Below are 15,426 nucleotides of genomic sequence, written 5' to 3'. Positions count from 1 at the left end.
TACCTTGCATTTGTACTTTGTATACAAAAAGAAAACGTAAATTTAAAGATTAAATTAACAAAATGTATGTACATTAATAGTTGAAGGGTGTATTGTGCCTTCATGAAAATTTCTTTACATTTTTACAATAATTCACATGCACCAATATGAGTCTAATAAGAGACTATTTTAAATACTTCAATTTTTTAAATACTTAATTTCATATTTTAATTAAAACAGTAATTGCACAAATAATGGATAAAACACCAATCTCAGTTCATTTTAAATGATAAAATGTTTATTTTATTATCATTATCCAAATGGGAGACAAACTGATCAACACCTTGTCATATTCAGACATAATTTCCAGTAACAGTCCATCTAAATGTCTCCATTAATCTAAGACTGATTTCTCATACGAGAAATATCTTTTTTTCTTATATTTTCTACATTTCCTGATCCCATTATATGACATACATATATTTAAGCTCCGCAAGAACATGAGCAAAACATGGATTTCTTAATGAAAAACCCGCTTTTATGCATCTATACAAACAAGGAAGATGAGGTTTGTCACAGTGAGAGTCCATGTTTCTCTTTGTTGTTCTTCAGTTTAAACTGTAAAGACTTGTTTTGTCTGTATCGAGAGAAGAGTTTTTGCTCTTTATCTTGGGCCAAGGTTGGTGGGAGGAATTTTAGCCGTCGATAGGCCCTTCTTGTTGAGATAGGGCTTCACGTTCAAGTTTGTTCCTTTTGGCTGAGCTCTTAAAGTGAAATGCAACTGGAATGAGAAAAAATAAAATAAGGTTAGAAAAAAAATATTTAATTGACTATTGTATAGGATATTAACAATACATATTTAACAACATGATAGCAAAAGAAATAGAACTTGAAAAAACTTGAAAATATCTTCTACAACAACAAATATTAAATGATTAAGAACCAAATAAATACAAGATATAAAATATATATTTTTAACTTCCAGAATAAAATTGTAAAGGTTTTTTTGGTCCAAAAATACATCCTTCATTGTTTGTTTCATAATTTTAAAAAATCAGGCAGTCCAAAAAAAAAAGTTTAAGTTTTAAGCTTAAAAGTTTTAAAAGTTAAAGTTTTACACATCAGAGAGGCAGTTCTGACATTTTACCATTCAACAAATTTCCATTAGTCAGACTAGTATGAACTATCTAACACCTTGTACAGTATGTGTCTATAAAACGGTAAATAGATCTTATGCCAATCAAAGGACACTTTAAAAATAATTTGTTGTTTTGACACTGTACCAATTTCGTTTAAATGGTACCCATTTCTTTCCTTTAAAACAGTTAATTAAAAGGAGATTTTACCAAAAATTAACCCAAAATGAAAATTTTGTTTATTATCCTCCATAGACAGCAACAGTCCTGAGATGTTCAAAGTCCTTTCTGTGTGACTTCAGTGGGTAAACTGTAATAATATGAAGCTCCAAGAACACTTGCTACTTTGTTCACCAATGTTTTCTCTTGCTCATCAGGTCGTCAAGGGTGTTTACTTCTTGAAGTACACTGTGTTGCCTTTAGAGTCTGCAGCGCAACATGCAAACATCATATTCCACGTATAAACACACACCCTGATCTGATGAATAACACATTGGCGAACAAAGTCATTTTTACAGTTTGTTGGTGCAAAAAAGTGTTCTTGAAGCTTCATATGACTACAGTTGAACAACTGAAGTCAATCACTAATCTGACAAATCAATAATCTGACTAATCTGTTTTTGGGTCCTTTTTTTTCTTTTTGAACATCTTGAAACCATTGCTTTCTATGAAGGATGAGAGAGCTCTCAAATTTCATTTACAATATTGCATAGATAAACAAAGGTCTCAAGGGATTGAAAGGGTGAGTAAATAACAGAATTATAAGCAGCTGCATATCCAAGAAAGGTAATCTTTGTAAAAAGTAGTAAATAGTGTTTTTGTGATATTATTTATCACCTGTATCGCTTCAGCTGGTCCCACTGTCACCGTGCTGGTTGAAGGCTGGTAACCTGGTGCAGAAGCCGTCACCGTGTAGGTACCCGGCAAAAGTAGGCGGAAATAGTCTCCAAGCGTCCCTGAGAGCACATCAGACACATAAAATAATGAGTTCAAGTATGGACATCAGACAAACTCAGCTTTAGACAAAGAACAACACTTACCGCTGGTGATATCATGGCTTATGCCTGCCACAGAGATCACTGCATTGCTAATTGCGTTGTTGTTCTCATCATAAACCATTCCTTTGATCCCATGGTGCACCTGGAATACAGGATAGGGCCATGATATGTCAATTAAGCTTTCGTTACGGTCAGACACTGCACTCAAAGTGGTAAACCGATTCCATCCATTACTTTAAATGTGCTAGCGAACAGTCTAGAGTTACGTAAACTCACAACGAGACCCCTGAAGGTTCATATCAGTTTCACATTATAAGTACCTGGGGACAGGTTCATTACCGGCCGGTGTTATGGAGAACCAATTTGTCCTTCTTACTTGTGTTCACTATAATACTGGCCCTCTCCGTTTGCTAAATGTACTTATGGAAGAGTTTGAACTTCTACTTGTTTCTTTACGAGTTAAGAGAGCTGAAACTGTAGCAGTAAAAGCCATTTCACATTTCAGCCGACCAACAGTTGGTTAAGTTTTCAGGATTAATTTTCCCATTTTGTGACTACCGTGTTGACTTGCTTGTTTTCAGCCAACTGTACAATTGAACAAATTCAAATCGCCATATGTTGATTATGGATTTTCTTTAAAAAAAAAGAAACTATTTTTATTTCTATCATATATATATCATTATTTCTAGCCAAACAAATCTTATTGATCTTTTTTAAAGAATAAAATACTATGCAAGATTAGATTGTGTAAGATTATTATAATTAATTTAAGATTATTTATCTGTTTTCTTTGGTAGTAAAGCATAAAGTTAGGTATTTACCTGCAAATTGTGCTTAATTACAATCAGAGACATAATAAAAGATCGCCCTTGTATTTTAAAGACTTTGTTTTAGATGAAATTACTTGTTTTAAGTACTTTTAAGGCCACCAAAAATGCTCAGTCACACTTATGCTTGTTCTTTAATGACAAAATACAATTATAATTAATATATATTAACATATATTTGCATTTTAAATACTGTCAAGTCTTAATTTGAATAAAGATTTGAGGATAATGTGCATGTGTGCGATATTGATTTAATTCATACTATAATCTTGTTAAAGTTAAAGACAGAACGTTGTCTCTTGTTTTAAGACCATTGCACACAAAATAAGAAAAGCATACCTAGTTTTAAGATAATTAGACTAAATAAACTGCTTGGAATACGTGTTAATACTTATTTTAAGACTTTTTTTATTAAAGCCTAGGTAAGTAAGTTATGTTATTGCACTGACTTGTTTCTAGTCTGTATCTTCTTGAATAATTTATTTATTTCTTATTATTTTTTGGAGTATGTAATATAATGTGCATTTTGGTTGCCGTCTATGAATTGGCCTTAAAATGTGGTCTCACCTGCTCCATGTAGGATACTAGAGCCTCTCTGTTGGCCAGCCATTCATTGGCGAGAGCCGTCGCTGGAGGAAATTTATCACAGCTGAGCTCCAGAGTGATCTCAAAGCAGTTCGTGTGGAGGTAGTTAAAATCCTGCATCCCTTCAGAGACAGTAAGCAATAATTCTTCTTAATCACACATTAAATTGGTAAATGTTGAGCACAATATTGGCCAGGGTCAGAAAAGAACTATAGGGTTAGAGTGAAAAATGCACAAAAAAGGAAAAATATTCCCTGCATATTTAAATCTTTAAGAGATCAGTTATAGTATATGATGTTTTGTTAGAAGAAATATATATGGAGCTCTTAAGTTATGTGTATGTGGAAAAATGTCCAGAAAATAACAACGTTAACAGATGCAGATAATGATAACATTTATCGGTCATAAAGTCTGTTGTAGTTGCTTGGCGTGTACAGTGTTAAATTAATGATTTGTTTTAGTGTCTTTTTGGATTTTTTAATCACTTTCATTTGTGTTTTTGATAACTGTGGCTTTGTTAATGCAAACAGCATAAATTTAGCCAAAAATGTATTCCTATTGAATAATCTAACTAAGAATCTGGGAATCGTTGTAGCAAACTTAAATGAATGGTTGTTTTCTTGAAACAACACACACATGTTATGTTTTATTTTCATTAGTCATATTCATTTATTCTTCATTTATTTATTTTATTTGATCGTATTATTATTATTAGTCATTTATATCATTAGCATTATATCATTTTTTTGGTATCATTAGTCATTAATTATCATTATCATTAGTTAATGATTATGATTTGATCACTATTTGTCATAGTTTTATATTTTATTATTACTATTTTCCTATAATTATTGCTTTATTATTATTTTATTTTTCCATATTGTTATAATCTTATGACTGTGTGGATTCAAGCGACACTTGTTTTCATGAGTAAGACATAAGAGAATGTCTCCATTCCAAGGTCTTTATTGTTACTAGATAATGTTGTAAAGCAGTAATTTTCCATTGCTGTTGCTTGTGGTATAATAACACTATCCTGGTCAGACAAAGACTGAGAATTGAATCATATGCAACTAAGATTCAATAAACTCTGCTCTTTCTTTATCATCATGACTTCGTCTCCTGCTTCTGCTCCTCTTTGGCTTTCTTAGTAAACTTTTTTTAGGAGGAGATTCTTAATTCTTTTGATTATGTGTTAACTAGTTTGGGTATTGGAAACTCTTCTGACTTGTTGTCTAGATACCTGGGGAAACTGACATTTCCTGATAGGATCTGGCATCTGGGGCTAGAACTGATTTATCTGGCGTGGAGAGTATGATCTAACACTGTGTTTATTGGTTCAAATTTTGTTGGAGACAACTTTGAAAAGGTTAAATTATTTTTTGAAAATATGAATTGTTTTGTAATGGTTTCATACCTTTTTTTAAAGTTTATCCTGTGGTTTTTGTCAGAAGGGCATTGCCAAATAAATTAAAATGATGTAAAATTTATCTAAGACTAATAACAAAAAATCTGGTTCACATTTATGTAGAAAAAAACTAATTTTTATTATTTTTCATAGACAAAAAAAAGCAATATTATTTATACAAGCTAAGTGTAGTTTAAAGTGTTAAATCCTTAAAATGTGTGAGTTTTTTGTAGTTTTCATCAGAAGTTACACTGGTAAGGAATTCTTTGGTATTATATTATACTTTTAAAATGTTTTTGAATGTTACTTGTTTTTGAAGTACCCAAGTGTAACTTTTTTATTTAAGCCCTAGTTAGACTTTAACAAAAAAAAACGTGACTCATTAAAAAAAATGCAATACACTTGAATGAACTGCTGTTAAATAAGTTAATTTCTGACATACTGTAGGCGGTGGCACGCTTATAAGTGAAAACCCCTAAACTATCACACAATCTCATTTCTTTAAAGATAAAAGTGCTCGTAATTTCCAAATCTCAGCTAAATTACAAGGCTTTTAGATGAGACAAAACCGCAAGCCTTGTTGAAGTAATTGAATGAGAGCTGTGGTATGTAAAATACAACCCACCCTTAGACAGAGAGTACCAGCTGGCTCCGTTTGTGATTCCTTCATCAAAGTAATCGCCACAGTTCCAGCCCTTGTGCATCCAACTGTGGGCATAAGAGTATGTCTTTGCCAGCTACAAACACACACATACAACACACAACACATAAATCTGTAAATAATCACAAGGAAATTTAGGGAAATAGCAACCGCCAACTCTCTTTATTAGTTGATTCTTGTGATTTCTGTGAAACGATTTTGCAGGGAGAAAAAACGTACATCAGATTATATTTATTCATTCATTTTCATTCGGTTTAGTCCCTTGATTTATCAGGGGTCACCACATCGGAGTGAACCACCAACTTATCCAGCATATGTTTTACGCAGCGGATGCCCTTCCAGCCGCAACCCAGTACTGGGAAACACCCATACACTCTTGCATTTACTCAAACATACACTACGGCCAATTTAGCTTATTCAATTCACCTATAGTGCATATCTTTGGTCTGTGGGGGAAACCGGAGCACCCGGAGGAAAGCCACATGAACACAAGGAGACCATGAACGTGTGGTGAACTCCACACAAAAACGCCAACTGACACAGTTGGGGCTCAAACCAGCGATCTTCTTACTGTGAGGGACCAGTGCTAACCACTGAGCCACCAGATTCATGGTATTTACATTATATGGGGAAATAAACGTATTAGTGGCTTGCTTACAATTGTTTCTGAACATGTATATTTTTTAAAGCACAAAACCATAGTCTTAAAGGGATAGTTCACTCACACATTAAAATTATCTCATCATTTTTTATGTGGATTTTAAACCTTTTTGAGTTTTTTTATTCTGTTGAAAGCAAAAGAAGTATTTTGAAAAATGCTTTTTGCTGGTGCCCATCGACTTCCATAGAAGGAAAAAAACCTATAGAAGTCAATGGGTGCCAGCTAACAGCATTATTCAAAATATCTTCTTTTGTGTTCAACAGAAGAAAGAAACTCAAATAGTTTTAAAACCACAAGGATGGCAATTTTTTTTTTTAGGGGGGTGAATCAGTGTTACCCATATAATGACTTGATAATGCCACAGACTCACAATGTTTACAATATTTAAGGCTTTCTTACAATTGTTTCTAAAAGTGTAACTTTTTCTAAAGCAGAAATGTCTTTACTTAACCAGTTGGTTTGCCATACTAGGCTGATCTTAGTTGTCCAATATTTGGTTGATTTCAGAAGGATTTTGAACTGTTGGCTAGACAGGATTTTATTATTTTTTCAGTAGAGTAACCGTTGCTTTTTTACCATCACCATTCAGTATTGCAGAAATAATGACTGATTTCAAACAGGTTTCCTGAACCCTCGACCGGTCCGCCATTGGTCAAGCTAACAAATAACCATACCCTCAAATTCACACTATTTATTTTAATCTGTGATGCCTATGAATTGGTTTGTTAGTGCCACAGATTTGAGAAATACACTTACTAGTGGCTTATTTTCTGGACAACAAGGTAAAGTATAAGTAGAAAATTACGCCAACAACTTACCTTTCTGAATATTTTATCATCAGTAGTGGCTGAATATGTAGTTTTGCCTCTTATCCGGGGCTCCCGTGACTTATCGAAGGGGTAGTTAGCAACTACAGCTCCACCGTGAAGATTAGCAGACAGAACAAAGTTATAGTTCTGCATCCATTTGATCACAGCTAAGGTCTCCGGCTCCACCTGTATGAACCAAGAGCAAACAAAAAAATCTGATTAAAAAACGCACACAGTGTACGTTATTTCATCCGTTGTTTAAGTTTATGTGCCATGATACTCCCAAAAGCAGCTTTTCTGGAATATTCCTTCAGCAGTGCTATCTGAGAGATCTGACATGTGGTAATGCATCCCACCAGAGGTGAAGGGATAATAAACCTCCACCTGACCCTAAAATCAGTCTGTCTGGCTCCTTTGAGATGGCTGCTGGGCTATTGATCACATCCATGCCCTGTTTTGAGGAGACTCTGTATTTATTATGCATGGATCTGTATATATAAACAGCCAAGCGTCCCTTTGGCCCCGGCTGTCATTGAAGAGTCAGGTTTCGTGCTGTGAACGCACACAGATGTTTTCGCTCTGCTTAGGCTTGTGTAGTACTACGGGTCAGGGGGTCACGCGCACAGTTTGATATGAGAATGACAACTCCTGACTCACATAGACGTTACTGGAACATGTCTTACTCCTCCGGCTGCTCTTCTTTCTTTGTTGTTATCCCGAGGGACGTCTGGCAGCCAGTGGATGTACTTCTCTAAAGCTGGAGATCTCATTTTAGACTGAGAAAAATAGAGAGTTGTTCCTGGAAAGAGCTGCCAGAATGAGATGAGTCCAAAAATCTGGAATTCTTTCATTTATTATGTTAAATAAAGAAGAAATGTGCCCTATTCTGTACTATTTCTGGATCAGTTTCAGATAAGCATATTTGTGAGCATGCAAGGTATACTTTGGATAAAAAGTCAGGTGTTTTTGATTCCATAGAAGCACAAGATGTTCTTTGTAGCAAATCGAAATGATGGATTGCATGGATCCTTGCAGATAAGACTGACTTTATATTACTCAGCAAGTTTTGAAAGACTAACTAAAAAAAATATCCTGAGCACGCAATGATGACTAACAGCAGTACTGGCTAAAAAAAAGTTCATTTACACAGACCAAGCCTGTCTTGTGAAAGGTGGGCCTGTTGGTGGTTGATAGAGAGCAGAGCGGCAGTTTGAGAGTTGGGTGGGTTACCGACAGACTAATGGAGAGCTTAAGTGTGCTGTCCAACTGTAAAAACAAAAACGTTTTTCTTCGCAATGCAGGAAACTGGCACTATCCTGAATTTCACTTAAGACTGCAACAGGAATTATGTACTGTATATGAGATTAATAGTACATTAAAACATTGTACAATGGAAACGTACACACAACCCGTCTACAGATCCCTCACTATGGCATGTTTGTATAATTATTAATGTGTATCTTTGAGAGTTGTTATTACACTTTTTTCCCTTTAAAATCAGTCTGATCAAAGGCTTGATTACCTGGGGATGCATATAATAATAGGTGGGGATGGGAATCTTAAATAAATTACTGTATAATAACACCAGCGCCAGTCCCTCTTAATTATTCAATTTCCTTAACTGCCCTATCAATGATTATTTTAGCATATTAAGTCCGACATTTTGGGGGGAAATTAGAGGATTTCAATATAAAATAATGTAATGTAATTGTTAAAAAGGTACACAGCAAGCATTTTTCGTTTTTAAAAGATGTCTAATGAATGTTTAATAGATGTCTAAACATAGCCGTCTTGTCTAAAACAAAGCTAAACTTGGGCTGTTAGTTAAAAATCTAATAGACGTCTAAGAATAGGCCAAAACTAGTCATCAAATAAACAGAAATGAATGACTACACAATAAAGTCTATCTAATCTGTCTATTTGATAACTAGTCTTGTTTTGGTCTATTTTTAGATGGTTATTAGATTTTCAGCTCTTTCACAAACTCCATAACAAACCTAATGACTAGTCTCTCATTTTAAACAGACACTGTATCTTACCAGTAGTAGTAACATTGACTGATGCCCACCTGTAGTTCCCAGTTATCCGGCAGTGGCAGATGGTGGTTTTGTCCGTTGTGCTTTTCATAGTAGTACATCAGAGCATTTAGGTCTGGGAAGTTGCGGTTCAGGTCCACTTCCTTTGAGTTTCCACGTCCGACTAAGTAGCCGTTGAACTCTGGACCCTGTAAAATCAGATGAAGAGCCCATAACGTCCTATCCCTTAAGTAACCCTTAAGGAGAGCTATTACCTTTTAACATTCTCAGTATGTCAGGTGTGAAACTTACACCTCAAGCGGTCGGTTGTGCTTGTGTGAGTTGTGTAAGCGAGTTCGAGCATGTTAAATAAACCCTGTCTGATGCTGAGGTGGTTTCCTCTGCTACTTCTTGTCTGGTCCAGCGAGACGCTTGATAACTGGGTTTGCGCGGCCACTTTCAACCACCATTTACTGCTGGACATATAATTAGTCTGAAAGATCAAGAAAGAGTCTGCATTACTGTAATTTTGTATTTTAGATGTGTGAATGTTGTAGGTGTGTGGATGCGTTGCCCAAAATGCTATTTCTGTGTGCATTGTTTTATATATAGATGTGTAATTAGTCTCAGAAGAAAGCCAGCAATGCATTATGGGATACGGCTGATTCCTACATAACAAACTGGTGCCCACTAGAGATTTTCAACACTCCCACACCAAAGCTGCCACACAGAATAAAAAAAGTGTTTACATATGCATGGTCGTGTTCGTAACATGGTCTGTTGGTTACATGTTGTGTGTGTGTGTGTGTGTGTGTGTGTGTGTGTGCGCGTGTGTGTGTGTGTGTGTGTGCGCGTGTGTGCGTGTGTAAAGGCTCAGAGGTCGAGCACTTTAGTTGAGGTTTCCTGTCTTAACATAGACTGAGATTTCTCTGGGTTCCCTGAATCTTCTCACAATATTATTTGTTAAAGATCTTAATTTAAATCTAGCTTGCTTGCGAATTCTGAGATGTTCCTTTTATAGCCAAATATGAAATCCTCATATATTAGTTTACTTTTTTATAGTAAACTGTTTAAAAACTGCTTAATTTGGACATTTTGGACATGCTGCTGCTAGGCATGGGACGATAACTGTTTTCAGGGGGGGTTCTTGTAATGTAATGTGTATTTATATAGCGCATTTATCGTGTATGGCCATAAACTCAAAGTGCTTCACAATCATTAAGGGGAAAGGGGGGTCTGTTTCCATCCACCTATTTTTATGCACATTTTGAAAATGCGCATAAAAACGTATGCACATAACTGAGTAAGATAAGCATTTTATTCAATAAAAAAAGATGGGCATAAACTACACTTTTTTTACTGAACAAATTTTGTATTTGCATTAAAAAAGGTTGTGTGATTTTATTATAAGAGATGATGTGTTAATAAAAAATGTGTGTAAATAGACAAATAAGCAGCTTAGCACATTGTAAAACATCTGAAATGTTATTTGGCCATTCTTAAACCCTTAACCATTTCAGTATTTGTGTTATTATTTTAATAATGACCTCCAGAACTGTCAAGAGCATCAGCGCTCCACATCTCATGCCTTCAAACGCCACCACGCGTTTTTTGCTTTTCGCCATTGTCTTCTGAGATAAAAGTCAACATTAAATGAAGAAAAGACTAGCGTAGCGTCTCCTGCCGCAGCAATTTCCGTTTTTACTATTGATGACTTTGTTTTTTTTTTGCACTCGTTGGATAGAAACGCTGCTTTATTTGCGCATCTTTTATTCAATATTCCAGTTTTGTGCATACATTTAATTTGCATTTTTGGATAGAAACCTACCTAATGATTTATTTCAATTATTTAGCCTGACATGTATATCTCAAAATAAAATATATTGGCTGTCTCCGAAATCCGAAAGGAATTTAATCAGTATGAATAAAGCTCGGACATACTACATCCTCCAAATTACCATGACCACATGACACACCCACTTCACTACCATTCATGAATACTCTTGTGGTGCATCATAGGAAAGCGTAGCGTCCACCGGATGCACACTTCAGAATCTTGCCGTGCGTAATAGTTCATCCAGGTACTTCTCACCTACTGTTTTTCAAATACGTTGAATTTGGTCATACTACTCAGCTCGCATACTTTTTTAGCGTACTATATAGTATTAAAGTATGCAATTTCGGATGCAGCCATTGTGTTGGAGTGGAAAAAAGTTCTTGTTTTTTACCCAGATATTTAAAAAATATATATTTTAGAGCAGTAATCACAATATAGTGAAACCGTGATATTTTTATCCAAGGTTATCATTATCGGTAATTGCTGCCATCAAAATTTCTTTATATTTACAAACTTTTACTCTGAAAATGTTTACTTTGTTAAGATACAAACTCACAATAGAGTAAAAAATCTCTCACAATTTTATAATTCTAACTTTTCAACTCTCAAAAAGTAAAAAAAAAAAAAAAGTTGGAACAATTTGTAAAATACAAAATTGACAAAGTAAAGATTTAGGTCAGATATGCTAAATACAAACTCTGAATTGCTAGAAATAGTGTCAGTTTTAAGCAGGGCCGGAGTGGGACTCCTTTTCAGCCCTGGAGTTTCAAGCCTCAGAACAGCCCACCTCAGTTCACTATTACTATATTAAATTAATAAAATTTCCAATTCAGTTTCTAATGACACTATCACGTCTTTTTTTTGTTGAGAAAACAGCTGCTTTAGAACTTAAATGTTCAACAACCCTAACAGTATTATATGTCTTAACAATAAAACTGAAAAAAATAAATTACTCAGACGAGGATCGAACCCGAGTCTGCGACGTCGTAAACTAACGTGCTATCCACTGAACCACAACAGCTGTTCATTGAATAGTGACATCTAAAAAAAGAGTAGAGCTGCGGTAAAATACTGAATAAAAAGGCTGTGGTCAACTAAATAAATAAATTAATTTAAAAAGTGTGACTGCTGATAGCAACAGATTCTGGACTTAGGGATACCGGCCAAAAAACGAACCGGCCCACCGGGACTTCTCCCGGTCCTCCCGATTAGCCAATCAGGGCCTGGTTTTGAGGAAAAGCGGTAGAAGTACAAGATTTAAACATGGAATTTTAGGTAAAATTTCTTGTGATTCTGAGTTTATATATTTTTGATATATTCTATAAACAGTACTTGGGTAGTAGAATATTTATTTGAAACTGTAGATTAGTTACTAAAGGATGTATACCTGCCTGGCTGCCACCTCATATCCATCAGGGTTCATGGAAGGAAGAATGTGGATTCGTGTGTCGTGGATGAGCCTCGTGATTCGCTCGTTTCCTGCCCGGTATTCCTCACACAGGAACTGGGATAAATAGATGAGCAGCTCCCTTCCGAGCACCTCATTTCCATGCATGTTCCCGACGTACTTGAACTCCGGCTCCACTGAAAAACACAGGTCAGGTGACCATCAGTCAGGAAGTTGTGAGGTCATAGGGTCACATCCGTGAATAGCATGCAACAAGCACTATGCATGAAGATGAAACAATTCAGAAAAAGCCACTGCTCTAATTCTGACCGATTATGAAGTTTGAAAATTTGTCAAGAGATTCTTTCATCCTTTACTAAACTTTATGGCGATCCAAATCTTCATGACTTTTGTTTTGTGGAAGACAACAAGAGAAAGGTATTTTTTAAAGGCAATGAGTGTGAATGGAGATATGGAAACATATATCTGCTATGGAATGAAAATATATATGAAAAGTTCAGATGCAAACACCGTCTGAAATTTCCATCGAAATTTAAAAAATGTTTTAATAATTTTTCTCGGCCTGCATTTTTTATGTTGAGTTATTTTAAACCCAGGAAAAGGACTTATTCTTTGCGATACAAATTATATTACTAAACATACACAGAAACCTGATAAAAATACTTATTTTATAGCAAAATTTCAGATGGCATTTAGAGGTTTTTGCATCTAAACTCTTCATATATACATATATAAAATCTCACAGTTCTGACTTCCCTTTGCAGAATTTGCATGCTTATATCTTACAATTTTCTATTTTTTAAAGTTCTGAAATGCAGAATATATGGAAATCTTTCAGATTACAAGAAATAAAGTGCCAATTGTGAAGAGAAAGTGTGAGAAGGCCTACACTATAAACTATTTCTAACTTCCAAATGTGAGGAAAAAAAACAAGATTTAAACTTAAAATTCTAGGACAATGTAAGTACATTTCTTGTAATTCGGGGTTTGTATTTCCCTAACTTTGATGTATATTTGTGATATATTTTGTAAAGTTGAAATTATTACAAAGCAAAAGAAATGCTTTGATAAATAGCCTCCAAAAAGCAGTAAAAAGTAAACCAATACATTACATTACAATTATTTTGATGCCTTACAATATATTTGTAAAAAAAAAGAAAAAAGATTTGATGAAAGAATTTACGTGAACTGTCCAAATATTTGAATTAATATTTTTCATTTTCATCCCATACAAAGGCTTTTTGACTGTTTAGCAGCGCAGCAGGCCACTCTCATCGAAATTCCTGTCTCACAGCCAGTTGTCAGCTCATTATTCACAATTATCTCTTCTAACAAGTACCAGCAGATTTCCGTTTGTTCTTTTTTGGTGCAGAAGTGAGTGACAGCAAGATCGCAAATCTAATTAGCCACTGTGTGCAGGCAGACTTATCATAGTCTTCCCATTAATCACCATGTAATTAAATTAACAGTGCTATGGCACTGCTCAAAGAGTCACCAAAGAGTGTCCTCGACATTAATGCATGAAGTACAAACATTGTTTGCAATCTAAAGGGTCAGGTCACACTGACTTTGCCCACTCTGCTGTACCGGTTCCTGTTTTTGTACTCTGTGTGGAACATGTATACATCCTGCAATTCTCTCTGAGGCTTTACCTTTGTACACATATTGCCAAGAGAAGCAGATCTTCTTTATCTGATGACAAAGATTATTTGCTTTCATAAGCTGATTAATTAACTTTTTTGATGATATATCTTAGTTGCTTCCAGTAGCTGAGAGCTGAATGTGTTTTGAATTTGAGGGAACAAAGAAACAAGGTCTGCAGACTGAAATAAACAAGGAAATTTTACTGCTCAGCAGTTGTTCTGTCACATTTCGTAATGTCAAATAGAGCCCTTAGTTACACTGTATTGACATCAGATGTTTTTCTAAAATGCCTTGGATAGCTAGACAGTATGAGTGGCATAGAACAGAATAGTTGGTTTCTTCAAGACTTTTGATTGCAAACATTGATGTTTTGCCCAGTCTGGGCTCAATTTGACAGATTATTCTCCTTTCTTTTCTCACGTGCAAGATTAATGAGGTCTTGTTTTCAGTGCGATCAGAAACATTCATTTGTTCTTTGTTTCCAAGAGTAACAACTTCGCTATTAAAGAAACACATTTTCTTTCCTCTGGGAATGTTCTTGATTTAGATCAGTGATAAGACTGATGTTTGCAACACTCACCACCAACATCTCCAGGCACACACTCCCCCCTTACACTCATTACTGTCCATTTCTAAATACAATTTACAGACTGTTTGAGAGGCAACAATATAAATCAAGTTGCCGCTTAAAATTGGCCAGCCGAAGCTTTATTTCTGTTAAGTGCAGTTCTCCGAAAACAGCCCAAATTATGCAATCAGACCTAAATGATTACCTCTGGCTGCCCTGCAGACTCAACTCAAGTTATATGGGTGAGGAATTTAATACCTTGGTAAAAGAGTAAACACAAGACTCACATGTTTCATGGATGCCAGGATTATCACTGAACTCCAGGACATATAGGTGCCGTCCCTCTGTGCTGCGACCGATGCTGTAAATGCGAGTGATGTAGGGGCATTCGCTCTGGACGGCAAAAAGAGCCCTCACCATCTCCTCATAGCCATGGTGCTGGAAGTCAGATGCCCCGGTCAGCGAAGCCTCGAGCCCCAGAAGCAGCGCCCCAATCCAGATGAGAGAGCTGCCTGACAGCATGGTCCCAGACTGCTCTGCAAAAACAGAGCGCCACTTCTTTTCCTCACTCTCTCTCCTTCTTGATCCTGCTCTCCCCGTTTGCCTCCTCCCTCTGGACCTCCTCTCACTCCCACTTAAAAGAGCAAGTAAGGACGGCCCCTCCTTTCTCTCTCTATATCTCTCTCTCCACTACCATTTGTGCATGTTTACTCAATTGGCATTGTTGGAGAAGTGAGAGTTGACATCACAAATGACACCTCAACTTTGGCTTTACATTCCTCATGCACTAAATCCCCGCCTTTCTTGTGTTTTTCTAGTAGAACATTTCTTTCTTGACCTTTGATTTGTCTTTTTGAGGCATGATTGCTGATGATTTAAGAAAGGGGGAA

At 35.7% G+C, this 15,426-nt stretch overlaps 1 protein-coding gene across 2 annotated transcripts; it reads right to left on the bottom strand.

Annotated features, from left to right (window-relative positions):
• Positions 1 to 255: 255 nt before the first annotated feature.
• On the bottom strand, positions 256 to 15,148 carry cpn1 (carboxypeptidase N, polypeptide 1). 2 transcript variants are annotated; one of them, XR_015503307.1, is made up of 9 exons: positions 14,824 to 15,148; positions 12,304 to 12,500; positions 9,133 to 9,288; positions 7,074 to 7,250; positions 5,559 to 5,670; positions 3,508 to 3,647; positions 2,156 to 2,255; positions 923 to 2,071; positions 256 to 867 (listed from the first exon to the last, which is right to left on the bottom strand). XR_015503307.1 is itself a non-coding variant. In NM_212770.1 (9 exon segments), coding segments are annotated over 9 exon segments (1,353 nt in total). In that variant the 5' UTR covers positions 15,059 to 15,062; the 3' UTR covers positions 256 to 643.
• Between the last annotated feature and the right edge of the window lie 278 nt (positions 15,149 to 15,426).

The sequence above is a fragment of the Danio rerio genome, chromosome 12 (assembly GCF_052040795.2).
Source record: "Danio rerio strain M-AB ecotype USA chromosome 12, GRCz13ab, whole genome shotgun sequence".
NCBI lineage: Eukaryota > Metazoa > Chordata > Actinopteri > Cypriniformes > Danionidae > Danio > Danio rerio.
The sequence above is the reverse complement of the archived record's forward strand: the minus strand, read 5'-3'. Positions and strand labels throughout refer to the sequence as shown.